The sequence below is a fragment of the Lacerta agilis genome, chromosome 6, assembly GCF_009819535.1.
Source record: "Lacerta agilis isolate rLacAgi1 chromosome 6, rLacAgi1.pri, whole genome shotgun sequence".
NCBI classification, from domain to species: Eukaryota; Metazoa; Chordata; class Lepidosauria; order Squamata; family Lacertidae; genus Lacerta; species Lacerta agilis.
Window position 1 is genome coordinate 739148 of NC_046317.1, and position 26728 is coordinate 765875.

Consider the following 26728-nt stretch of genomic DNA (forward strand, 5'->3'; position numbering starts at 1 on the left):
TGGCCAATGCTGTGGCAATTGGGCGGGCGATTGGCAGCTTCTGCCGGCAAGGGGACAGCCAGGAGACGGATTTTGCAACGTGTGCGGGTGAGTGATTTTTGGCATCCTCCCCAAAAGAAGCTCAACAACTTTTTGCCACCTCCCCCATTTTCCAAAATTTCAGTCTCTATACCCCTTGAAAGGGATACGTTTGCAATCAAGTATCTAGTTTAAATCATTTTTCTAAATGTGCACAAGGGACCTTTGCACCTTGAAGCAAAATTTGAAGTTTGGGACACACAGAAGCAATCTTTCCCAATGCAGCAAGGCTGCGCTTCCTGGCCTTCATGTTTTCCTAAGCACACTTGGTGTGTATCGCTCTTAAACCACTGAACATACTTTAGCTAAGGAAACAGAAAGAAGCTTAGAGAACCACCTCCCTAAGAATGCGAGTGATCCAGTATCTCCTTTAAGAACTTTTGGAGCTGCTTAGCTCATACTCAGGGTGGAAGTAGTTTAGTTTAGTCCCACCGATTTTCTTCATCAACTTATAAAATGTCTCAGAAGTGAAAATACAAGGCTATGGAAAGCTAGGCCTACCTTTGACTGAGTTCCTCCAAGTAGCGACTGCTGAGAGACATATTCACTTCCAGGGCTTTAATGCGGTTATTGAGCCTCATAAACACAGACTCTTTTTGATTTGATCCATGAACAAGATTCCCATTTCCATAACCCAAGTCTGTGGAATTCTGCAATTCGGCATAAAAATCTGTAGCCGTCCGTGGCAATCCAGAAACAGGAATAGCAAGAAATGCTTCCTCAGCTGTCTGCTCATCATCCTTTATTTCTAAAGATGATGTTTCCACAAGAGACACTACTTGCTTTTCCACGTCTGAAGAACTAATTTTTGCTTCGCTCTCATAGCTTTCTGTGACCACTGTACATTCAGACTGTGGAATAGTCTCTGTCGGTTTTGAAATAATTTCAGTTGAGGTTTTTTCATCTGTGTTCATGTCACTGAATTCAATTACAATGCTGGTTGCAGATGGATTCTCTGCAGCAGACCCAACAACTCCATCTTCTTCAGCAGGACTTTCCTCTTGTGAAGGGGCCTCTGGGGTTTCAGATACGGCTTCAAGTTTTGTAGGTTCCGAGGATGCCTCAACTGTAGACAGGGACTCAGCTCCTGTTGTAGCATCCAAGAGAATGGACTGAGACACAGTTTGTGGGTGACTGGGCTCCAGTTCAAAAGTGCCCTCCGTCTGATTGATCACAGCCCCATTCAAGATGCTACTTAAGACACTGGCAACAGTTTCAGATGGCTCTGCAATTAAGGTGTCCAATTCCTCTGAAGGAAGTTCATGCACCAAAACTGGCAACGATTTGGTTGGAACCAGCTGGGTATGCCAAGTAGCAGCCGAGTAGTATTTTTCCCAACTGGTGTCACTTTTGCTACGGTAACGGTGAAGTGTCGCTACCACCGAACACCACTTGTACAGATACTCTGAGAAACTGGAAACGCAACAGACTGTCAATAGTTCATAGCAATAGATTTGTGTTTCAGACTCAAACCATGGTATGTCTTCTTCTTGCTCATCACTGGGCAGTAAGGTCACTGTGGACTGAACTGCTTCCTCTTCATATTCATGGACTAACTGAACAATCGGACTCTCTCTTGTTGCATCTACGACTAACAGCTCTTTATCCATTTGTAGGATCTCCGAAGTAACAAGCCTATAAACAGAAGTTTAGAAGTACACATCAAGGTGCAGTTTAGCAGATCCCTAAAACCTCTGCCAACTCGAAAAGTTACTGCCCTTCTCCTAACTTACCCCTACAGAGTCTGGCTTCAGAGATCTGCCCTGCAATTCCACATATGGCCAGAGTTTCATATCAAGGTCTTTTATATCTTTTAAATTTGATTGCAACTGTTCTGGGAAATGGGTCGAGAGTGAGAAAGAATGGAGCTCTCCCTCCATAGAAGGAAGGCACTAGATGAAGATTTAAACTATTCCAAGGGGGCCCAGGAAAGCCTGACTAAGGGCTGACGTCATGTTTGGAATACAACCCAGGGAAGGATGATCAAGCCAAGAGTCATGGATGTGGGTGAGGACAGACATGGGAAAGCATGGGGGCGCTGGTCTTAAGGGTGCTTTTGATTGTATTTATATTATTTGCAATCTGCTAAAAAAGACTCTGGGTCCGGGCAGCTTAAAAGTCCAACACACAAGCAAATCACTTACTCTAAGGAGGGAATGGTGGTGGGCTCCGGGAGTTTGGGTTCTGGCCAGGAAGTGGCAGTTGTATTTTCAGAGACACTTTTATTTCCTATCAAAGAGACATGCAGATTTATAAGATACCACATTCCATATAAGACTGTTAAATACAGAGAATAAAAACAAAAACAAATGGCCTGTGAAATGGATTTATGATTTCAAAAAAAAATCCTCCTCTGTAACCAGGCAGGGCTGTTGGTTGAAAGTTAAATGAAAAGGGACAGCCATCCTCCTTTACCTCCCAAAACCAAGCCCAGAATCTGGAAAGGAAATGCCTCACTCCTAACTTATAGAAGAACCATAGCAGAAGAACAGAAGAACAAGGACAGTGTGTTTATACTGTTCCAGTCCTCAGGTCTAGTCTCTACTGCCCCATCGGTTGTCGTTGGCCGCTAGGTCATACTGCAGAGTTATAGCACATGCTTTTATCATCGAATGGTCAGGGGCTCAATCCCAACATCTTCAGGCAGGTCTGGGATTGAAAGACTCTTCCCTGCAAACTCAAGACAGCCACTGCTGGTTTGACCAGGCAATACTGAACTAGACAGCTAGCCCTGGAACAAATGGACCCAGCCTAAAGATGACCTATGGAAAGAACAACATTTCTCAAACTCTGAGAAATCTGAATTTCCATGTAGAAGGCTGTTTACAGCAGGTAACTCTTAAGAGTATACAGAGCCATAGCTGAGAAATGGAGTTTTGAGAGAGCATTCAGAGCAGTGTTCAGATCCCATGTAGAGAACTGGAGAACAATGGGGAGGATTGAGAAAAGCTGCTTGCCTTAGAAGCCTCCATCTATACAGATGTAGTTAGGCATTTCTCTAGTATCAGCCCGGACACTGAGGTCCAGCTCCGAGGGTCTTCTGGCGGTTCCCTCACTGCGAGAAGTGAGCTTATAGGGAACCAGGCAGAGGTTTCAGAAGACATCTGAAGGCAGCCCTGTATCAGGAAGTTTTTAATGTTTGACATATTATGTTTTTATATGTGTTGGAAGCCGCCCAGAGTGGCTGAGGCAACCCACTCAAGGTGGGCAGCATATAAATATTAAATTGTTGCTGTCGCTGCTATTATTATGTCATCCAGGTTAGGGCACTCTGGCACCCAGGGAGACACAGGTGTGCTCAAACAAATCATGAAAATTACAAACAAAATGGGAATGTGTAGTACTGAAAGGGGATACCTGCAAAACTGAAGCATAAGAAGCTCCTCTGCCCACTAATGGCAGAAGTTCCCATCAGCAGTACACTAACACTCATAGAGTGACATCCAAGAGTGACATCTCATCTGATGAGGTGATATAGGATTGCTCACACATTTCAGATTTTTGGAGGGAGGGGGCATTTCTGGATCAGAAACTCTGGGAGCAGGCTTGATTGCCACTGGCTCAGGCAGTTGCTATTTCAATTAGCAGCTCATGTCTGGGTGAAATGCTTGTAGCTGGACTTAGGTTTCCATTAAAATGGCATCCAGAGCAGGGGCGTACGAAGTTGGGGGCGGTCTGCCCCAGGTGCCACTCTGGGGTGTGTGTGTGACAAGATGGCCCCTGCCTCCCCCCAGCTGCGGCCAAGGGTGCGCGGCGTCCGTACGGGCTGCCACACATGCGCAGTCCATACAGACGCCGTGCAAGCAGCAGCCTGTACAGAGTGCGCATGTGCGGCAGCCCGTATGGTTGCTGCGTGTGCGCATGCCGCACATGTGCAGTCCATACGGACATCGTGGGTGTGTCACCGGGCAGTTCGCCCCACCCCTTCGCGTCCCGCCCTGGGTGCCAGAGATGGTTCCTCCGCCACTGATCCAGAGATTCTGTGAAGAACTCAGATCCTGTAAATGAGTTGTTGGTAAGATGGGACTATCAGCCTATGTCCACTCCCCAGTATCACATCCAATATTTCAGCAGAAAGCCAGGCAGCACCTAGGAAAGAGTCTGTTTAAGCAGCCACAGACCAGGCTCCCTGAGGGTGCCCCCCCAAAAAAGCGACACAACAACAAGGAGACTCAGGTTGTGGGTAAGTAGATCAACCAATAAAATGGTGAATTGGCCATAGGAGGACAGTGCAGAAGAAGAAGAAGAACCGCAACCCTTTCCCTGAGGATAACATATTTGTTGCAGAGATCTCTGGGGAGGCTACTGCTATCCAGAGCTAGAACTGCTTAGCACAACTACTGGTGCATCTACCAGTGGCTTAGATAACTGGGGAGAAGTCTTCATTATGGAGAAGTGGAAAGAAAATCCAACGTGAGCCAAAAAACACACAACCCCACATCTATTTTAAAAGGTCACTTCACTTCAACAAGTTGCAATAATTTACCTTGGTCAGTTGAGTCTTCTTCAGTTTTTGCTCCAAGTATATTAGCAGCAATATTCACCATATTCAAAATGGCATCTAAAAAAATAAAAGGATCAAATAGACAAATTTTAAAAATCGCAAGAAAGCCTGCAGAAAACCAGTCTTTTCAAAGCTGCTCCTTTCCCACACGTGTTTCGCTGTCTGGTGTGCTGGTGCAGTTTCTGGGTAGCAGATTATGCACACATAGCAAAACTGTGCACCTCAAATGTAGTGCTGGGTCCCAAGTGTGGCCAAGGCTCAGTTCCCCCAAGCACACCCTCACCAGAGATGGCTGAGCAGCATCCCCACCTGCAGAAAAAAGTGCTGGGGGAAGTCCATGTATTTGCATTTAGCAGCCCATGTCAAGCAAGATCACTCTTCAAACAAAGCAATTGCCCGTGTTTCTCAGAACTGAGAAAGTAGTCATCTTTGGATTCAGCTACATTAGTAAATATAAAACATTATAAATGCATTATAACACTGAGACACCAGATGGCGCTCTATAGCTGAAATTAGAATGAAATTTTCCACTGTGAGCTTTAAAACGGTTTTTTCCAAGCATTTTCAGAGTGTTCTTAATACAGTGGTGCCCCGCTAGACGAATGCCTTGCTAGACGAAAAACTCGCTAGACGAAAGGCATTTGCTAGCGGAAGGCTGCCCCACAAGACGAAAAAGTCTATGGGGCTGCCTCGCAAGACGGAAAGAAAAAAATTTCTGTCGCGAAAACCGCTACTTTGTATTGGTGCTTCGCTAGACGAAAAAATCGCTAGACGAAGAGACTCGCAGAACAAATTCTTTTCGTCTAGCGAGGCACCACTGTAGCTGTGTAGATGCAGCCTTCGTTAAGACAGCAGCAAACTGTTGCTGCACTGAGTTCCAGACAGTCAAGCTCAGGGATCAGCAAACTTTTTCAGCCATGGACCGGTCCACCATCCCTCAGACCTTGGGGGGGGGGGGGCAGACTATATTTTGAAAAAAATAATGACCGAATTCCTATGCCCCACAAATAAACCAGAGATGCATTTTAAATAAAAGGACACATTCTACTCATGTAAAAACACGCTGATTCCCGGACCATCCACAGGCCGCATTTAGAAGGAGATTGGGCCGCATCCGGCCCCTGGGCCTTAGTTTGGGGACCCCTGGTCAAGCCAAACCAGAACCTGAACCAAGTTTCTTGATTGGTCTTAGCCACTTGCTACATTGTTAGTATCTGTGGGGAGGGGGAAGAGGAAGGAATTATTCCATCTGCCCAAACAGATGATCACGCAAGTCCAGCTCTCAGCCTAAGGTGATTCAATTAGCTCCAAGGAACAAGTGGGGAAGTAGACCCAGGTCTCCCCAGCCCAAGACTAACCACTACACAACTACATATTGTGCAACTGGAAACCACGGAAATCTTTACAAGCAATGCTGCTTCTGCTAGAGCAGTTTCCAACTTTTCCATACACCTGGCAAATGTCTCTGAATGTCTCTGCCCTTTGTGCATTTCAAGGTGAATTTCTGGACTCTTTCCTACCTGGATTCTAAGAATGTGCAGAGTATCTTAGCTCCCCCTCAAAAACACATCCCTGTAATTACTCACTTGTGGCAGAGCCAAGAAGATTTTTTGAAGATTTCTCTTCTCCTGCATTGTAGTCCAAAGGATAATCTGTTTACAATAGAAGAAAACACTTAATTGCAAATCGCACACCTTTTTACCTCAAAAGCACCTCATAAAGCGATTAGAATAGGTGGTGCTAAAAAAATTGTATGTCATCTTTTCATTAAAATACTCCCAAGACAAAATATTAACTTCTTCATGTCAAATCCCAGTCGAAAGCTGCAATGGTGGCCCTCTCTGCCACTAGAGAGCTGTGCCCTTGTCTTCTCTTCTTAGCCCATCCCTGCCCCTAGCAGGACTGATCTCTCTCCCCTGCCCTCCGCCACCCCAAGGGAAAGCCGCCTGCCACTGCAAAGAGAAAGAGACAAAGGGAAAGCTGCTGCTGCCCCACTGCAACCCATGGCAACAGCAGCAGCTCTTACGGCCTGATGCAGGAGCCCCTCCAGGTGTCCAGCTGAGGATGTTTCTCACTTCCCTATCCAGGGGGTTCGATGCAACTTGTGAAATTAAGCCAATCCCCCACCTTCCCCAGTGCCTTGTAGGTCTCACCTGACCTCATCAAGTTCCCGGCTGAGACTCACAAATTGTCCCTAGGTATGGCTTTTGCCATCAGAGAGTTGTGGTGATGGGAAAATCTGCACTGGGCTAAACTGTCTTTTTAATGAAACTTATGCAGAAAAAGTTATAGACACAAGGAGGCATAGTTCTGTCAAAATATATTCCAGCCTCCTAGCCAAATTTTCAAGTCTCCAGTCATCTGTGGGGGCAGAAGGAAAAACATGCAAGCAGTATTCTGCCCAATTGACTGTGAAAATAAATATCTTGCCTTACAATGCTATGAACAAGGAATGCAAACATGATGAAGCTAACTTACAAGGCGTTAAGAGCCTTCTTTTTACTTTTGATACAATTTTATTAATATTTAGTAAAACTGAAGCACTTTAACAAATCTAGCAACAGCGTTTACAATCTTGCTGCTCTGCCACTGTTTGCTGGACTTTGGGCCCCTTTGAAAAATGTTCCTGGTTGTAGGTCTTCTTAAAGGTGAAGACCTTTGAAGGGAAAGCCCATGGCTCATGGAAGGATACTAAAAAATAATAATCAGGAATTGTGAGCCTAGGGAAGGTGAATCTGACAGAATCTGTGTAATTTGCACCATTTATTCTGCATAATTAATTCCATTTCTGCTGATCTTGCAAGAAATTAAAGGTTTTTGTAAGGCACTAAATCCCATTCTCTGACTGCAGTCTTATTCAGCCACTTCTCTCACTGAAATTTCACCAGGTTTAGGAAATGCACTTTCCGGCCCTTATAGTTTGCAAACGTATGCTTGAAATTTGCTTCAATTGACCCCCACCCCGAGTTTTCACAGCTAGACTTTTAGACCAATATCACAATGATCTCATGGGTAATTGCAATATACAAAAAGCCCACCTCACCATTTCTAATCCTTGGTTGGTCTTTTTCAGGCTTCCTCTCCTGCCCAGCTTAGTGTCCTCAGTACTTCTTTTGGCCACCTTGCCCGCCCAGCATTCTGGGTTTCGCTTATTATTTAGAAATGATTAGCAAAAAATTCAATCTAATCTTAAATTGTGACCAGGCTGCTTCCTTACCATAGTCTTCATCAAAAAGCTCTTGTCTTTCAGACTGGTACTGTGAATCAGCTATTTCTTCATATTCTTCAACCATGCTAGTTCCAAACACCCTGTAAAAAACATATTTAATTAAAATGGAAACGGAGGCAGTTTCCATCTCCCCAGAGGGAGTTTGTCTACCTGGCATCCTGTGTAAAACTGAGGTGCATAGCAGATGAAAGTTCTCACTGTTTCAAGACTTCGCACATTTCCTCTTTGTATACAACAACTTTATAGACAAAGCCACTTAGTTCTCAAGATACCTGTTACAGTGAGTGTTATCAAGTCTTTCTATATAAATGGCTTTTGCAAACACCAATGTGTTTTTGAAACTCAGTGGCTGGGGTTGTTAGTTATGTGGGGAGTGGAGGGGGGGGGTAGCACCAGAAAAATATGTTTCACGGTGACAGGAGACTAGAAGTATCTGCTCAATTTCATCAACTATTACCTTATAAGGCTTAAAGGACAAAAGTGTTCTGATCCAAAATGTGATACCAACTCCACCTAAAGAATTAAAAAAAGAGCATTTAATAATGAATGGCCTGCAGATGCACCAAGTAACAGTTTTCATAACAAAATAGAAAAAGAATGTTTATATTAGCCATGCGGTAACAGAAAAGATCTTGCCCGACTCTAATTCTTGCCATGCATTAGTGTGCTGAGCCAAAGAATACACCCACGTTCTAGGCACCCAACGTTACGAAGATGTTGCTAACCTTTAAGTACTTGATGAACATCTGAAGCAAGAGAAAAGGGGGGAAAGAAGTGTCAATAGACTGTATGCATGCCACAGGCAACAGTATTAGCAACTTACAAGAATTACGGAACATGACCACTGTCTGTTACCCTTCCTTCCCTCTTTGCCTCCTGCCCAAATAATCGCTACAAAGGATGCATTTGCAAGGAAAGGTAAGATGCACACATTAATGTCTACAATAACATGCAGAGTAAAATTCCAGCTTCTTGTTATATGATCAAAACCTTGACATGCATAAAAATTACAGTACCGACTGTATACCAAGGAAAAAAACACTGCTATTAGATGTTTTCATTTGTTAACTGTGTGATATAAAATTAGTTTCTACTTCCTAAATCTGTTACTTTTGGATTTGATCTAACTGCACTACAGCAGAAGAAATAAACCTACAGGTAGTTTTTGGAAGACAGCTTAAAAAAAAAACCTAACTAAGGTTGCCTCTTGCAAATATCAGTTACTGATCTGCCAAAATATAATGGCTTCTCTATTTTAAGATAATAGGTTAGAACAGAACTTTCCAAACTTGTCGTGTTAGTGACACCCTTTTTAGACATGCATTATTTCGTGACACATTAATTCAGTTTTACTAGCAAACTGGAAGCTAAACTAACCCCTTTCCAGCCCCGGGAAGAGCATGGGAAGCATTCGCGCACTGCAGCCGACACACTAACGTGTTGCGACACACAGTTTGAATAGCTCTGGCTTAGAAAATCAAACATAAATCACATTATGTACAATACTGGTACATAATTAAGAGTCAGCCCCATTAAGGTAGAAATTATGAATATGAATGAAGAAGCTTTGCAGCTTTATGTTTCATTCCTACCTTTGTGTATATATTTTTTTAAAATTCTAACCAAGGTAGGAACACAGCACATACTATTTTACTAAGGGTATTTTATTTACTTCCTAAAAGGCTGGCTGTTCATGTTCAGGAATTGTTAAACTCCTAGGTTTGCATGCAAATCCAAAGATTTTGTTTATGTTCCTATAATCTGTATTTAATTCTTATCTGATGACTGGGAGTGGCCACCGAGATCACATAACACCGGTCCTGAGAGATCTACATTGGCTCCCAGTACGTTTCAATTCAAAGTGTTGGTGCTGACCTTTAAAGCCCTAAATGGCCTCAGTCCTGCATACCTGAAGGAGCGTCCCCACCCCCATCGTTCAGCCTGGACACTGAGGTCCAGCGCCGAGGGCCTTCTGGCGGTTCCCTCACTGTGAGATGTGAAGCTACAGGGAACCAGGCAGAGGGCCTTCTCGGCGGTGGTGCCTCCCCTGTGGAACGCCCTCCCATCAGATGCCAAGGAGATAAGAATTACACAACTTTTAGAAGACGTGTGAAGGCAGCCTTGTATAGGGAAGCTTTTTAAGGTTTAATGTTTTACTGTGTTTTTATATATGCTGGAAGCTGCCCAAAGTGGCTGGGGCAACCCAGTCAGATGGGCGAGGTACAAATAATGAATTATTATTCTTATTATTAATAAATTTGGTCTCCAGTCTATCTTCTCATGTACAAAATCTCTGCTTGCGAATGGCTAACAATATTCCCTACAGGTGTATGTACCTGGAAAACCAGCAGCCACTTTCGCAATATTTTATTTTTAACCTGTTTTTTAAGCCATGTTTTTCCCCCTTCCACATGTTTCCATTAACCTTTCGTAACCCTCTTCATTTTCTCTTAGTAAAAAAGGGAAGCTGAAGATTTTGAAAGGACAGTGACATAAGCTGGGGTTCCCGGTGCGTGAGAAGCAGACTGCTCACATTCTTCCCACGAACCCCAACAGGTTCTGAAGCTGCTCTCTGCACCTGCAAGCTCAACTATTCTTCTTCATCAATGGAACCTCCCCTCTCCCCCATTTAGTGCCTTTATCTAACACACAAAACACCCCCCCTTCACAACTATTTGCCCTACAACTCTCTGGGTTCCACATCATGTGCCCCTTTTGGCATACAGTGATTCCACACAAATGACCCCCCACTTCAGATGAGGGGCAGCAGGAGCTGAATACTGATGACTAGGCAGAACTAGGACTGTCAGCGGAGGTTCTACAGGGGATGCTGCAAAACACCCCCTGTGATGAGGATCTCTGAGGGGGCAGGGCAACTCCTCAGGCCAGCGTCTCAAACTGCATTGGAACAGCTGGCGCTGCCATAGAGGAGACATACATTTATCACACACGCAGCCCATCGCAAGGAAGTGTCCTGCAAACTCTCTGCCCTAAAGGTATAAATGGTCAGACAACCTGATGGCCTACAGCAGACATGTCCAAGCCGTCAATCGCTATCAATCAGTCGATCGCAGGATGGATTTTGGTCGATTGCACGGCCATGCCTCACTGCCTCCACCCTCTCCCATGGCCGTCGGGTGCTTAGTGCGCGCTCGACTGCGGCTGGAGCGATTCCACAGGGGGCATGGCAGGTCAAGGCTCCGCTTAGCCAGGCTTGCTCACCGCCACAGCACGTGCTCTGGCGGGTGCTGGCACCGCCTCCTCAAGCACCCCGTTCCGACTGCTGGCTTTACCCAACGCCCAGTCAGCTGGCTGGCCCTGGAAAGGCGCGAGGCATCTACCTCCGCCCCCTGCAAGCTGCAAGCAGAGGGGTGGGGGGGGCAGGGAGGCGCACGGGCTGCAGCGCTGCAGAGGGAGCCGTGGGCGGTGCGTGGAGAGAGATGGTGACACCCCCCCCCTCTCCTGCGGAAAGAAAGCGCCATGTCCCCCGCCCCTCTGCTCTCCCTCCTAGTTCTGTGTGGACGCTGACCTTTCCCCACCTTTCCAGCTCCAGCCTAGCAGCGTTTACTCGAAAGTAAGCCCCCCACCCCACAGAGCTTGTTGTCCGGTAAAGGAGGAATTGGACATTTTGGGGCGTGTAGGCTTCCCACGCGTGCCAAGGACCCTGGGAGGAGGCTGCTGGGGGGGGGGGTAATAATATGTTATTATTTTTAGCATAATAGTAGTTTATTATTTATACCCCACCCATCTGGCTGGGTTTCCGCAGCCAAATATAATGCGGAGTGAGTCCTTTAAAAGAGGCCCCGTGGATACAGAGTACACATGTTCCACGGGGCCTCTTTTAAAAGATTCACCCTGTATGTTTAAGTTGAAGAATGGCAATGGGAGAGTGTGATAGATCACTGCCAGTTTTTGATACTCGATAGTAGATCGCAGATTGCTGGCAATTGGACATGCCTGACCCAAAGCACCTAGGAGGAAAAGGGCTGTTTGTTCCCAACTTAGTTGAACTCTTGTACTTGAAGCAAGCAAAGGTGTTTGCTGGTTCAGTTGTAGTCAGGGGTACAAACTTGAATAATGTATTGGGGGCCCAGGTAAGTCCCGCTCTGCGTAACTGAGCACACGACGCGGCCACACATCTGAACGGCAATGCCAATCTACTTTGGAGTGACCCAGCCACGTCAAATATTTTATTGGGGAGACCAAAGCCCCCCTTAGACCCTAGGAGTTGGCTCCTATGGTTGCAGTCACTTTTAAAAGGACAAGCACCCATTTTCCTTCCCCTTAAGGGGCAGCATTTAAGTTGCCCAGCAGGTCCATTTCATTCTCTCTTTATTTCTACTTTTTAAAAATGGAGTTGGACTGAACACAATAATGAGAGTTAGTGAAGAGCATATCCTATCTTGAAACAAGGGTGGCTAACTTGTAGCTCAACATCTTTGGGGGTGGGGCACAACATGCTGGCTGGGGCTGATGGTAGCTAAGAGTTCTACAACATCTGACAGGGCACATACAAAGTGCCCTAGCAGTATTCCTTGCTTGGTTTCACCTGCAGTTGGAAGACAACAAAAAAAGCTGCAAATAAGAAAAGTGTAGAGAAACAGGCGGCAGCAGCGGCAGGGAGTGTTCTCTCTTTGCCAACAGCACAGGCCAAAGGAGGACTGAAAGGAGGTCCTCCAGCTGTAGGTACCTGTCATGACTGTCCGAACTTGCAGTTGTCTAAGATTAGGTACTGGTAAGGATTCACATACATTTGTGATTCATACAGACTTGGTTGGACCCTCCTATGGCTCTGCAGGCATGGAATCACAGGATTGTAGGGTTGGAAGGGACAACAAAGGCCACTGCAATGCAGGAATGCACAGGCACTTGGAGGGTTTTTTGCAATCAAGCAGTGTATACATCACCATACACTTTGGTAGGTATGTGAAGTGGCATGACTACAATCAACGGAACAAGTGAGAAACGTGTAGTAACTGCAGAAACTTACCTTTACATATTTGGCATACATCTGTTCATCCAAAGGGAAGCTCTGGACATTTCTCTCATCTCTGGCATGGAAAGTGCCTAGCTTGACCCACTTATTTGTTGGATACCTAGAACACAACACACACCAGAATGAACACACAGTAACCTCTCAGAAACTAACGAATTCAGAACCTCCCTTATAATACACAAAAATGGCTGTTATTGCAATGGGCATCCTGAACACTCTATTGCAGATGCAAGGTTACAATGGATAACGCTTAAGCCACCTAGTGCAGATGAAGAATAAAGGATTTCAGTGGCAACCTCAGTACATTTTGGCTTAGAAAGCTGGCAGTTTTAAAGCTGTGGACTACCAAAACCATACTCTGTTTACCAATTTGCCCACCTGCCCACCCCCTGGCTGGCATGACAGACTGACAAATCAAATAGGTGTCCCAACGACTGGCAACGATGTGCCCATCCCAGATAATGAAACTTCAGCAGCTGTTGCAGCAAAAGAAAGAAACCTTACATTCACATTCACATACCTGTCGCTGATAGACACCAGAAAGTCCTTGGGAGTAGATGAGAATAACTCATGGTTGGCAATGTCCAGCTGCTTCACTTGAATTGGTTCACACAGTTCAACGACAAACCTGGCAGGTGGGGAGAAAGTCCAGCTGAATTGACTAGGTAGAATTCACCATGGAAACATGCTTCAAAATGCCCTTCGTGTGCATTTTCACGTATAGATAGCACCAGCAATCCTTAGAAGTCACTTCCTGCTCAGGCAAGTGCTGAGTGAAGCACAGAGAGGGGGCTTAGGCAGACTTTATGCAGGGCAGGGCTGTGGATTTCCTTCCATTTCTTTGATGAATTCCTAGCCCAGTTTATTAGAAGTTTACATTTGAAGACCAAGTTGTGAAATGGTTAATAATTCTGTGTAAGAATTTAGTGCATTACAGTGGGCAGACAAGCCTTCCTTAAGCCAATCTTCAATGTGCTTTGGAGCCCTACCCTATGCATGCTTACTCAGATGTCACACCGAGTTCAGTGGTACTTAGCATTTCTAGGATTTTAGTCATAAAAGAATGTAGCGAGGGGTCAATTTCCAGTCAGAAGTAGTTGGAAGTTAGTCAAATTATAACCTTTTGAGCCATTCTGAAGATAGGATTTTACATGCAAAAGATCAGGTTTTATTATGAATCCTGAATAAAAAGCAAAGTATTAGAGACTAAACCTTTTTTGGGCGGGGGGTATAAGTTTTCAAGATGCCACAAGACTCCTGCTTCTTAAAAGTTCTTGAAAAACTTTTATTTTACTTTTGAAAGAAACATTCTTAGGAATTAAAATAGGTGCTTCACTGGCCAAACTCCATGTTTCCCCTACATTTTGGGTTTTGTAATGAAAATGTGATTGCTGTGCAATATCTGGGCCTTAGCAAAATTATTTACTTGCATGTGGAAAAAAACTAGAAAGAAAAACCATGAAGCTGTGCAATTAATATACTTAAAAGTCAAAGCCATTTTATATCTTTAATAATTATTTCTTATGTATAACTTCATTAGTTTGGCCAAAATGCGAGAGGCAGTGAAGGATAGGCGTGCCTGGCGTGCTCTGGTCCATGGGGTCACGAAGAGTCGGACACGACTGAACGACTGAACAACAACAACATAACTTCATTCCCTCTGATGAAACCAGTATCTTCTTTGAAAATGCTTTATAAATTGCTGCAATATCATGGTGCAATCACATTTCACACAAGGCTAGTAGCATACAATGCTTAGCTACCAAGGCCTGCCAGAAACTGTAGACAATTCCGGGGCATAAAAGATATTTATTTCACTTAGCTGTATAACGACTTACCAGATTTTAGTACTGCATGGATTCAGCATGTAGAGATCCATATTCTCCATTAGTATTGCTGATGTACTCTATAAAGAAGGAAAATAACACTTCATTAAGTGTTAATAACACTTAAAAGAATCCTGCCCTCTTTTTTACTGCTAGTACTTTTAGAAATCTCAACATGTCTTTGGTTTAATTTATTATTTGTGTGTCCCTTATCAGTTAAAACACTGACAATAACCCTGAAGACAGGTCACGTTGCTTGCAAGTCTTTAACTGCAACACAGCTCAATGGCAGGAGACCACCTTTCGTGTGCAGAAGGTCCCAGGTGTGAAATGCAGCATCTCCAGGTAAGGCCTGGAAAGACTTGTCTGAAACCCTAGAGAGCCACAGCCAGCAAGACAGATGGGACCACGGCCATCTTCTTATGTTTGGAACACTGTGTTACTCTGCTAATCCTGGGGAAACAAGTGTTGGCTTTCTAAAGAAGTGTTAAGAGAAATACTCAGCCACATTTTGAACAAGAAAAGCAGTCATAAATTTATGTTCCAATATGAAGACCAAGATGATCAATAAACAGTGCGGGCATTAATTTGTGGAGAGCTAAGTTTAAGAAACATCTCATCCACAGATTCACAGCCAGATCTCTAAGGCTGGGTTAATTGACACCCCATGCCCTTTTAAAATGTGTCTGGGGGTATTGGGTTGTTTTGGTTTTGATTATGTATTTTGTGGCTTTATATTGTGATTTTGTCTTGCGAACCGCCCTGAGACCTGCGGGTATAGGGTGGCTTCCAAATTAACAACAACAACAACACGTTACCCAGCCTGACAAGATTCTAGAGCACTTAATGAGTGCTGCTTAAGTTATGTAAAAATTAGGGCTGAAACTTCAGTTCATCAATGCTATCATAAGAACCTTAGTCTCCTACTGAACTTTACTTCCCCAGTACCAGTTCATTGGTGGGGCCATTTGGGGTGGGACTTTTGAAGAGCCCCTTGCCATCTAGGCTGCCATAAAATGCTGGCATCTTTCTTTCTTTCGATGAAGTGCTATGGTACCTTAAAGATAAACGAGTTTATTCTAGCATACATTTATGTAATAGAGTTGTTCTAGCTCATCCTTCTCCAACCTGTAGCCCTCCAGATGTTCTGGACTATAACTCCCAGCCCCCCAAAACCTTGGCCATACTGCCTGCAGCTGGCGGGAACTGTAGTCCAAAACATCTGGAACATCACCTTCATGGGCTGGCATGGCCACTTCTCGTTGGCGCCAACAATGCCAGTTGTTTCTTCAGCTCTTTCCCTCTCAAGGGGAGCTGACTGGCAGAAAGAGTTTTCCATCCAAGCCAGCAGCAGTGGGAATCCTCTCAGTATATTCTCTGGCGAGAACTGAACCAAGAAGGCTCCAGCTTTGAAACAGTGTCCCAAGAAACCAATGAATCTGTTATATTTAACTAACAAAGTCTTCAATAGTATTGCCATGTCCACCAACATAGCCTTTGAGGTGGTATACTTACCTTTTTTTTTTTTTTTTTTTTTTTTGAATATAATTTTTATTGATTAATATAAAGCAAACATATAATAACATTGTAGATGATAGAAACAATAGACAAATAATAAAAATAGTAAAAAATATAATACAATTCATATCATTCTTAACATTCACTATTTCCAAGCTTGGACTTCCCTTCTTTCATATTATGTCTTCCTTATGTCTTACATCTGTATTCCGCACGTGGATTTCCTTCCCATATTACCTTCATACCATGCTTCCTATTCCTTAATTTTCCATATTCACTGTTAAAGTCAATATCTCCTCACATCTTATAGTAATTCCACTTATTTAGCCAAAGTTTACCAATACATTTCCCATATCTCTATACGCCATGAGATATACATCAATATTTCACAGTTTACATATCTTGTCTAAATACTCCATATATTTTTCCCATTCTTTTCTAAACGTTTCCTCCCCTTGTTGCCTGACTCTCGTTGTCATCCTTGCTATTTCCATATATTCAGTCGTTTTCTGTTGCCATTGCTGGACAGTTGGTATTTGCTTTGTTTTCCAGACCTGGGCCAACAGAAGTCTCGCCGCCGTAGTCGCATATAAGAAAAACTTATGATCCAATTTTTTTATTTCTATTCCTACCATTCCTAGAAGGAATGCCTCAGGTACTTTCTTAAAAGTATATTTCAGTACTTTCTTGAGTTCATTATATATTTCTTCCCAGTATTGCTTTACTGGGTCACATGTCCACCATAAATGAAAAAATTCCCCTTCATGGATCTCACATTTCCAACAACAGTTAGTTCCAATTTTATAGATTTTCCTTAGTTTAATTGGGGTAAGGTACCAGCGGTACATCATTTTGTACATGTTCTCCTTCAATGATGAACATGCTGTGAATTTCCAACTACTATTCCATAGATTGATCCATTTATCAAAATCTATGTTATGACCGATGTCGATAGCCCACCTGGTCATCACTATCTTGACCTCCTCGTCTTTCAGGTTCCATTCAAGCAGATAATCATAGGCCTTTGATAATATTTTTTTATTGTTTTGAATAACCTCTCTTTCTAGCCATGACTTCTCTTGTTTGAAACCTTTGACTTTCTTATCTTTTAGAAAAACACTAAACAGTTGGTGATATTCTAACCACGTTGTTACCTTTCCTTTTATTTTTTCATATGCCTTCATCACCGGGGTGTTGTTCTCCATCTCCAGTAATTCATTATATGTTAGCCAACTCACTTCCATGTTGGGTTTTTTTATAGCAAAGGCTTCTTGTGGTGACACCCAACCAGGCGTTTTCGCCTCAAACCAATCTTTGTACCTACTCCATACTTGATATAGTGGTTTCCTGATGGTATGATTTAAAAAGCTTTTGTGAACATCAACCTTGTTATACCATAAGTAGGCGTGCCACCCAAACCTATTTCCTACCCCCTCCAAGTCAAGTAAGTCATTGTTTTTGAGTCTAAACCATTCTCCCAACCAATCGATACAAGCTGCCTCGTAATAAATCTTGAGGTCAGGTAGTGAGAAGCCTCCTCTTGACTTTTTGTCTGTTAATAGTCTAAATGCAATTCTCGGCTTCTTCCCTTGCCAAACATATTTCGAAACGATCTTCTGCCACTCTCTAAAATATTTTTGGTTGGTTATAATTGGTAAGTTTTGATAAAGGAAAAGAATCTTAGGTAAAATCGACATCTTGATGGCGGCTATCCTCCCTAGAAATGACAAATTCAATCTTCCCCATATTTCCAACTTATTTCTGATTTCCTTCCAGAGCACCTCATAATTATCTTTAAATAAATTTGCGTTTTTTGTACTTAACCAAATACCTAGATACTTGATCTTCTTAACCGTCTCTATTTCCGTTTCCCTTTGAATTTGTTCTAAGTCTTGCCCATTTACATTTTTAACCATCATTTTTGTTTTACGTTTGTTGATTTTTAATCCAGCTAAAGCCCCGAACTCGTTGATTAACTTCAAGGTCTCTCCAATGCATTGCTGCGGCTCTTCAATTGTGATGACAATGTCATCAGCAAAAGCTTTGACTTTGTATTCTCTAATTCCATATCTAATACCTTTTATTTGCTCAGCTGTTCTTATCCTTTGTAGTAGAACCTCTAAAGTCAATATAAATAATAAGGGAGAAAGTGGACAACCCTGTCTTGTACCTTTAGAAATATTAAAATTTGGGGTCAAATCATTGTTTACAATTAAACTCGCTTTTTGTTCTTTATATATCGCGTCTATGCCTCTTCTAAATTTAGTACCAAATCCTAATACTTCCAGATTTATTTTCATAAAGGCCCAAGACAGGTTGTCAAACGCTTTCTCAGCGTCCAAAAAAATTAGCGCTGCAGGTTTATTAATCTTCAACTCTAGGTAGTCTATAATGTTCAACATTGTTCGTATATTTGTTTTTACTTGTCGCTCTGGGAGGAAACCCGCCTGGTCCTGGTGAATGAAGTATGCTAAAATCCTTTTCAATCTTTGGGCCAAGATGTTGGTAAACAGCTTATAATCGTTATTTAATAGTGATATTGGCCTGTAGTTCCTTACGTTCGTAAGATCAGCATCTTGTTTTGGAATAAGCGCAATATAGGCCTCTTCCCAGGACCGAGGCACCTGACCTTTTTCCAAAATATTATTCATAACCTCTTTCAATGGGTAAAGTAATTCCTGGCTTAATTGTTTATAATATTTTATTGAAATACCGTCCGGTCCAGGGGCTTTTTCATTTTTCCCTTGTTTTATTGCTTCTAGAATTTCTTCTTCTGTAATCTGCCGTTCTAGTAAATCTTTTTCTTCCTGTTTCAGTGGTCTTAATCTATGTTGCTGTAGATAACATTTCATCTTATCATTTGATTCTTTGGGTGCTTTGTATAATTCCTTATAATAATTAAGAAAGATATTTTTTATCTCTTTTTGTTGGTCAGCTATTACGTTATTTTCAATCAATTTGTTTATCGTATTCTGTGCCCTTCTTTTCTTTAATTTCCATGATAGCCATTTTCCTGTCTTATTTGCATTTTCGAAGTTCTTCTGTTTTAATAGCTTTATCCGCCATTCTACTTCCTGATTTATCAAAGTGTTGATTTGTATTTGAAGCAGCTTATAAGTTTGTTTTAATTTTGAATCTGTCGGCTTTTCTGTCATTCGCTTTTCTACTTCCTTTATTTTGAGTAATAATTCTTCTTTATATTTCTCTCTCTTTCTTTTAAGTATAGAACTTTGTTGTATAAAAAAGCCCCTCATGACCGCCTTACTGGCGTCCCAGACCATGTTTATTTCAGTCCCCTTCTCCAAATTTAGTTCAAAATAAGATTTCAACTGTTCTTTAGATTTTTCAAGAATGTCGTTGTCATCTAAAATACTTTCATTTAATCTCCATCTCCACTGTTTGGGTCTTTGAATTTCAAGCTCTAACATAACCGCATTATGGTCTGATATAGTTTTCGGTAGTATCTCAACCTTTTTAACTTTATTTGTTAATTCTTTAGAAATCCAGATCTGGTCTATCCTGCTCCAGCTTTGATTCGGTTCCGAATAAAACGTAAATTGTTTAACCGTTGGGTTTTTAAATCGCCATATATCTACCAATTCGTTCTGTTCTATTATATGTTCGTAGGCCCTTGGCAATTTCCCCGACTTTATTTTCTGTTTCTTATTTGACCTATCCATTTCCGTTGAGGGAACTCCGTTAAAGTCACCCATTATTATAATTTGATACTCCACATATTCAGTCAGAATTTTTTTTAATTTTTCATAGAATTCAGCTTTTTTCTCGTTTGGGGCATAAATCCCCACTACCAGATATGTTTGGCCTTCCATTTTAACTTCCACTCCTATTATCCTTCCTTCATCATCCTTAAATTTTTGTTGAGCTGAGTATTTGTTCTTAATATATAACACCACTCCCCTTTTTTTATTTTGCGGATCGGATGATATGAATTCATTTCCTAATTTATAGTTTTTCAAAACCCTGTTATGTTTCCTAATAATATGAGTTTCTTGCAGGCATATTATGTCTGCATTGAGTTTATTTAGCACATGTGACACTCTATTCCTCTTGGCCTTGTCGTTCATGCCGTTTGAATTCCATGATATAATTTTGATAGCCATTGTTAACTTTCACTTAAATATTTTTATTTCAAAAATTCAAAAATTAATTTATAACTGTAATTTGTGTCTGTTCTTCTTCAATAATTTCTCCCTCATCCTCATCCTCCTCTTCCCCTTCTTCCTCAGTCCCTTTACGAAGTTCCTTGTATCTTCTTCCAAATTTCTTTAACTCTAGTTCTGACCTTATCTTATGTTTTTTCTCTTTATAATGAAACGATACTCCCTCTGGATACTCCCAACGGAATCTAATTTTCTCTGTACTTAAAATGTTGGTTAGCTCTTTGTACCCATTCCTTTTTTTCAAAAAACGATTTGGGATGTCTCTAAACACCACAATTTGCTTTTCATCGATTGTTAACTTGTCTTGTCTAGCTTTGTGTAATATTATATTTCTTAGATCTATTGAATTGAAGGTCACTAGACAATCTCCAGGATAAGTCTTTTTTGGTCTGTTCTGGTGGGGTGGTGGTCTTATTCTAAAAACATTTGTAACCCCCTGGTCTATTTCTTCTACCTTCATTTCTAACATTTTTGCCAGTTCTGTTATCAACTTAGTTCTAATGTCCTCCCCCTCTTTTTCTGGAATGCCGCGAAATTTTAAATTTAATGCTTTTTGGTTCATTTCCAAGAAAGCAAGACTGTCTAGTGTACTTTCTTGTATCTTAGAAAGCTCTTCTATCTGTCCTTTCATTTTTTCTCTTTCCTTTTTAATTTCTTTTATCTCTTTTTGTGTTCGTTTTTGCTGTTCCTCTACCACATGTACTTTATTATGTAATTCTTTCATTTGTCCAGATAAGTCAGCAGCTAAGTCTGCCAATTTTTCTCCTATGTTTTTTTCGCTTTCCTTTACTGTCTCTTTAACCTCTCGCCTTATTTCCCTTATTTCTGCCAAGATTTTTGCTAATTCTCCTTCCCCTTCTATATCTGGTTTAGAGGATCTTCTATCTGCCGGGGTGGTTATTTTCTGAGCTTTATGAGCCATACTTGAGACTTTGTAGCCACCCACTTACTGCTTGCTTGAGCTTCCCTAGCTCTTCCTCTTTCCTGATAAGCTCTAAGAAGCTATACTTCCACCTTTATGTTTCCACTTGTAACACCATATAGCCCAATACTTTCAGTAACTTCACAAAGCTAGGCAGCAACTTATACAACTTATACAGTACAATACAGTCTTAAATTTTTCCACAATTTTCCATATCAGTTGCTTGCTAAATACCTTTGCAGTCTCTCTACTTCGTCAGTCCCACTTCCAGAAGTTTAAACAGAAATAAACATATCTTAAAGCTCATATACTTTTCAGGTCACATACGTCCGCACCAGTTTCTGCAGGGGGGGGGATGTTGTTTCCCTTGGCTAATTCTTAGTGCAGTCAAAAAAGAAGGAGAGAAAGAACACCTTAGCACCTCTCCAAATCGTCGTTCTCAATTCTTAAACCGTCCGTTTTATCCAGAAACGTAATACTGTTGCAGCAATGCGTAACTTAGTTCAAACTTTTTTATACCTTTGTGAACATTTCCCTTGGGAGACAAGACAGTCAGGTTTTGGATGAGGAAACAAAGTATATCCAGTAATTTTTCGTATCGTCAATAATGTTCAATAATGTTCAATAATCCTTGCTCCTACACCAGCCGGTGTCATCTCCTCACGCTGTTCCTCCCACAGCCCTTCCTCTGCAGCTGGTTTAATCAACACACTCAGGGCGTTTAGCTCCGTGCGCCATTTTCCGACATCTTCCGAAAGAACTCCCTTAACCAAAAACAAAACAGTTTTTCCCCTCCAGCTCCTTGCTGTATAAATCGAAATTATTTGCAAAAGCTAGTCCAAGCAGCACGGCCAGGAATAAAATTTAAGCCCCAGGAAATTTTACCGCTCTTCCTGAGGAGCTCGAGGCTTCGCTTTGTAGGCTAGAGTACTCCCAGCGCTCACGACTCCATCCTGCGCCTCCCGGACCCTCTTGACGGTCCGGTGTTTCGCCAGGAGAGTCGCCACGAACGCAGTGGGAATTTCAAGTACCAGAGATTATTCTCTCTGGGTTGGAGGGTTGCGGCGCCTTCGCAAACCTCTGTATAGCCTTCCAAAGCTCAGGACGCCTTAGCAGCGGTCAGTCCTGCGCTCCTTCCCGGGCGGCGGCAAAACCGGAAGTCCGGTATACTTACCTTTGCTTCTGGGTTAGCTGCCAGTATTTTGGCACCACACTCTACTGAAGCATAATTATTCCTATTTTTCTGGACTTTTTTTGTGAGATGCTGACCTCCATTGGAGGATGGGTGCATTGACTGACCTGCGTACGAAAGGAAGCATACCAACGAATTAGAAAGATCACGACTATGCCGTAACTTCCAAGCTTCTAAGCTAAAGCGATTTATATACAAGGCGGCAGTATTCAATACCCTGTTTCTCCTAAAATAAGACATGGCCATAAAATAAGCCATTGCAGGATTTCTATGCATTTGCGAAATAAGCCATTCCCCGAAAATAAGCCATACCCTGAAAATAAGCCATAGTGATGCAGCACCTCCCATTAAAACAGACCGGAGAGGCGTGGCTATGCAGCGTATGGATGTGACGCGGTTAAAATAAGACATCCCCTGAAAATAAGCCATACTGTGTTTTGTTGAGGGGGAAAAAATATAAGACGGTGTCTTATTTTAGGAGAAACACGGTACTTACACGACGTTAACAGTAGTATTTGTAATTGCTCAGATTTAGAATACTGGTACTTGCATTTCACCAATATTCTGCCCTGCTCTTTAGCCAAAAAAAAAAAAAAAACCCCTGCTCCCAGAGCAGCTGATATACCATTGTAAACAACACAGTCCCCTACCCTCAGGCTTACAATTTAAAAATATACATCACAATGGGGAGATGGATTGGGAGGAGTAAGCAACAGATTAATTTAATAACCTGCTGAGCTAGAAAAGTTTAAGGATGAGAAGGCCAAGGCTACTGGTCTCTTGGCTGATAAGCGCAGCCATGCATCCCTTCTCTCCCCAAATGTAAAAGTAACCATTTTTCTTACACAAGTGGAGTTACCGGGGGGGGGGATCATTAAGGTGTGGCTGGACTTTCTTCTTCTCCTTCCCCTGGCACCCCAAAGGTCATAAATCTGGGATAAGACCAAACTCTGGTAAGTCCACTTTTGTCTCTGGAGCTTAATCTATGCTAAGTATTAGGAATCTCTCGGGATGCAAAAAATGTTTTGATCACTCAAAATGTGTAGTATGAAGACAATCCACAGCAGGAAAGAAAAGTAATTCCTGTCTATTCCACAGATTAAGGCATTATAATCCTATGCACAGTTGCCAGGAAGCAAGCTCCCATTACACAGAATGGTTCTTACTTCTGACTAAACAAATTTACTCTGTAAACTTCATTAATATGGCAATTAGTATACCTTAAGTGACTCCTTTTATGTCATAGCTGTCAACCTTCCCTTTTTTTGCAGTGGGAAACGGCGCTGGAATAAGGGAATTTCCCGCAAAAAAGGATAAGTTGACAGCTATGTTTTATGTTGTTAAAGCAGTAAATAAGTTTAGGTTTGATGTGTACTCCATATATTTAAAAAAAAAACCCCGACAAAATTCTATGTTATACTTTCTCTTATAAACTTGACTAAAAAACCCAACTGCATTAACACAGGATCATCAAAGCCTGGCAGAATCCCTCTAGATGACGGCAGACAGGCTCACACAAATAATAAACCTGCTGCCTTAGTTAAAGAACATAAAGTCTATATATGAATCAGAAGGTGACAGAATGGATAGTACAACTTCAGACAATATATGGATAAACATTTCCATTGCTTCCCTAGGTAAAAATGCTCCCAAGTTGGTGCTAGAAACTCAGGCAGTGCTTTTTTTTCTAAAAAAAATGTTTGGGGGTACTCTCATTTTGACTCCAGAAAATCACCATTTTATAATTCAAATTGGGGGAATAAATACAGTAAATTAACAAAAGTACAAAGATTCACAAAATGTTTAGGGGTATCTGTACCCTTGCACCCCCCAGAATAAAGCATTGAACTCAGGTATGTAAGCTAGGTGCCAAATGACATATTGAAATCTAGGTTGAGGTCGCCACAACCGAATGTCTATTCACCAGTGGTTGGACTAAATGACCCTTGGGGTCCCTTCCAACGCTACAATGCCATGGTTCCAACTACACTGCTTGACTGTGGCTTGCTCTCACAGCAATTCGCTTGTCCCAATATGCCAGGGGAAACACACACAGTTGAAACAGAAATGGTATTAACTATGAACTAAGGCAGAGGTTTGCCAACTGTGATCGCCAACCTAGCGCCCAGAAATCTCCACATGGTCGCAGTTGGAGCCGCGTCAGTAGCAGAATGTGCCTGGTGCACCAAGTAGAAACTAGAACATGAGGGAGATGAGTCAAGCAAGTGTGCGTATGAGAAAATTCACAGCAAAGTACAAAAGAGAACTAAGAATACGTGATTTGATGACGTGCACTAATGCTATAGCTGTCAACCTTTCCTTTTTTTGCGGGAAGTTCCCTTACTATAGCATTGGGAAACAGCAGGGAGGGTTGACAGCTATGACTAATGCTGCATTACAGTAGGCACATGAATAGGGGATAGTGTCAAAGACAGCATAGAAAAGGTGGGCTTTGGTCAGGTAGCATCAGAGAAGGCAGCACAGGAGCAGGGCCTGCACTTGCCCTGCACACCCCACCCAGTTCAGCCTGTCCCATTAGACAGCCACAGGCTGGCTGTGCAGCGTATCTACATGGAAAGTCCAATTTTTGTAGGCCAGAATGTCCTAGTTTTATTCAACAAAGTGAATAACCAAAGGGGTGCCCAAATTCTTATTTCTGATATCACAATGTGGGGGAAATGAAACAAGGATCCTTAAAAAACAAATTAGGGAACACCTCTGTCATATCAAAAATAAAAAAGGGCACCCTTTGGATTGTTCTTTTATGGCACAAAATCATTCTGTAACAGATCTAAGGTTTTGGTCCTTTTTAAGGAAAGAAATGAATATTAAGATTAAAAACTTTGAGAGCTTAATGAGGAGCTAGATTTTATTCCACTCTTGTAGAATTATAATATCAAGACACTCTATTGGGCTTTTGGAGGGGGGGAGCAAGGTCATGGTTGCAAGTGATAGTCCTTAATTTTTTAATCATGAATTAATGCTACCTAAAAATGATTATTTAGAAAATACTTAATCTGTTGCATTTAGACAATCATTTCAGCCCTTGTTTAATGAGATCTATCTAACAGAAACTCCTATGACTAAACAAAATAAAAAATTCTTTCCAGTAGGTCTCTTAAGGTGCTACTGAAAAGAATTTTTTATTTTGTTTTGACTATGGCAGACCAACACGGCTACCCACCTGTAACTGGTCCTATGACTAAAGGCTGTGTTGTAAAAACAGAGCACCCCCTTCTGTAGGGCTGGGATACTTAGGATGTCTTATTATGCCAGCGGACCAAGGGCACGGAAGGCAAGACCACATTTCCAGGGGGGAACTGATCCCTGCACAGCTGATTACACTACAGCCGTATGTTTATCTAGATCAGGGGTTCTCTATCTTTCTTCCCATGGGCTGAAAATTACTGGCCACCCCCAACCCCAGTCACAAAATGGTGGTGCAAAGAGTTCCTTAGCTCAGTGTTCCTCAAGCGAAGTACAGGCTAAGGAAACACTGTGGCTCAGCCTCTCCACTGAAGGCAGAATTTCCTGATCCAGAGTCTCTAAGTGGAGAAGACTTTTTATAAATATATTTCCCCTTGCCATGCTTCTCAAAGTATTTTGCCCACCTCCTGGCATTTCTTCTCCCCTTCTCCTTTCACTTGTACCTTAGTCCTCCACTCACCCACAACCTGCCCGTTTCCTTCCTCCCTGGTCCTTTGACATTCACTTTTTCCTCCTACAACAGCCTTCCTCTCTTCCCCGCTTCCTTTCTCTGCCCAGTTTGTGAATCATAATCTTTTATCTTGCTTTCTAATTGCCTTCCTCTCAAAGGAAAGAGGCCTTCCTTTTCCTGCTGCTTCCCAGCCACCTTCACTCAGCACACAAGGAGTGAGTGGATGGAGCTGGCCCTGGTCCAACCCAGAGGCTACAGCTGGGCTAGCAGGAAGAGAAGGCAAGGGAGGAAGCCCTGAGCGGAGGAGCAGCCCATCTGAAAGTAGCCCAAGGCCCCCAGTGCTCTTGGCCCCCCGGTTAAAATAAAGACTGATCTAGAGAAACACAAGTGCTGCATCTCAAAAGGACATTTGCTAACAAAACTCGTAAACGAAACAAAAAATAGTTATAACGTGTATATACTTGAGTATAAGCTGAGTTTTTCAGCACATCTTTTGTGCTGAAAAAGCCGCCCTCAGCTTATACTCGAGTGAGGCTGGCGGCGGCGGGACAAGCGGTAAGAAAGGAGCCCTTTCGGGCTGCTGCTCCTGCCGCCGCCGCCTGCCTCTCGCAACGGTAAGGATTG

The 26728-nt window shown here is 42.4% G+C and overlaps 1 protein-coding gene across 2 annotated transcripts in view; it reads right to left on the minus strand.

Annotated features, from left to right (window-relative positions):
- SUCO (SUN domain containing ossification factor) overlaps positions 1-26728 on the minus strand; it is a 45364-nt gene that overhangs the window by 7205 nt on the left and 11431 nt on the right. The window contains exons 8-18 of one of the 2 annotated variants that reach the window (XM_033151158.1): positions 22429-22553; positions 14646-14713; positions 13328-13435; positions 12802-12907; positions 8537-8557; positions 8269-8324; positions 7800-7891; positions 6169-6234; positions 4565-4639; positions 2223-2307; positions 580-1713 (exon numbers count right to left, since the gene is read on the minus strand). In XM_033151158.1, coding sequence (XP_033007049.1) covers positions 580-1713; positions 2223-2307; positions 4565-4639; positions 6169-6234; positions 7800-7891; positions 8269-8324; positions 8537-8557; positions 12802-12907; positions 13328-13435; positions 14646-14713; positions 22429-22553 — 1936 coding nt within the window. The remainder of the gene's footprint in view (positions 1-579; positions 1714-2222; positions 2308-4564; positions 4640-6168; positions 6235-7799; positions 7892-8268; positions 8325-8536; positions 8558-12801; positions 12908-13327; positions 13436-14645; positions 14714-22428; positions 22554-26728) is intronic. The other variant, XM_033151157.1, reaches the window with a different exon arrangement.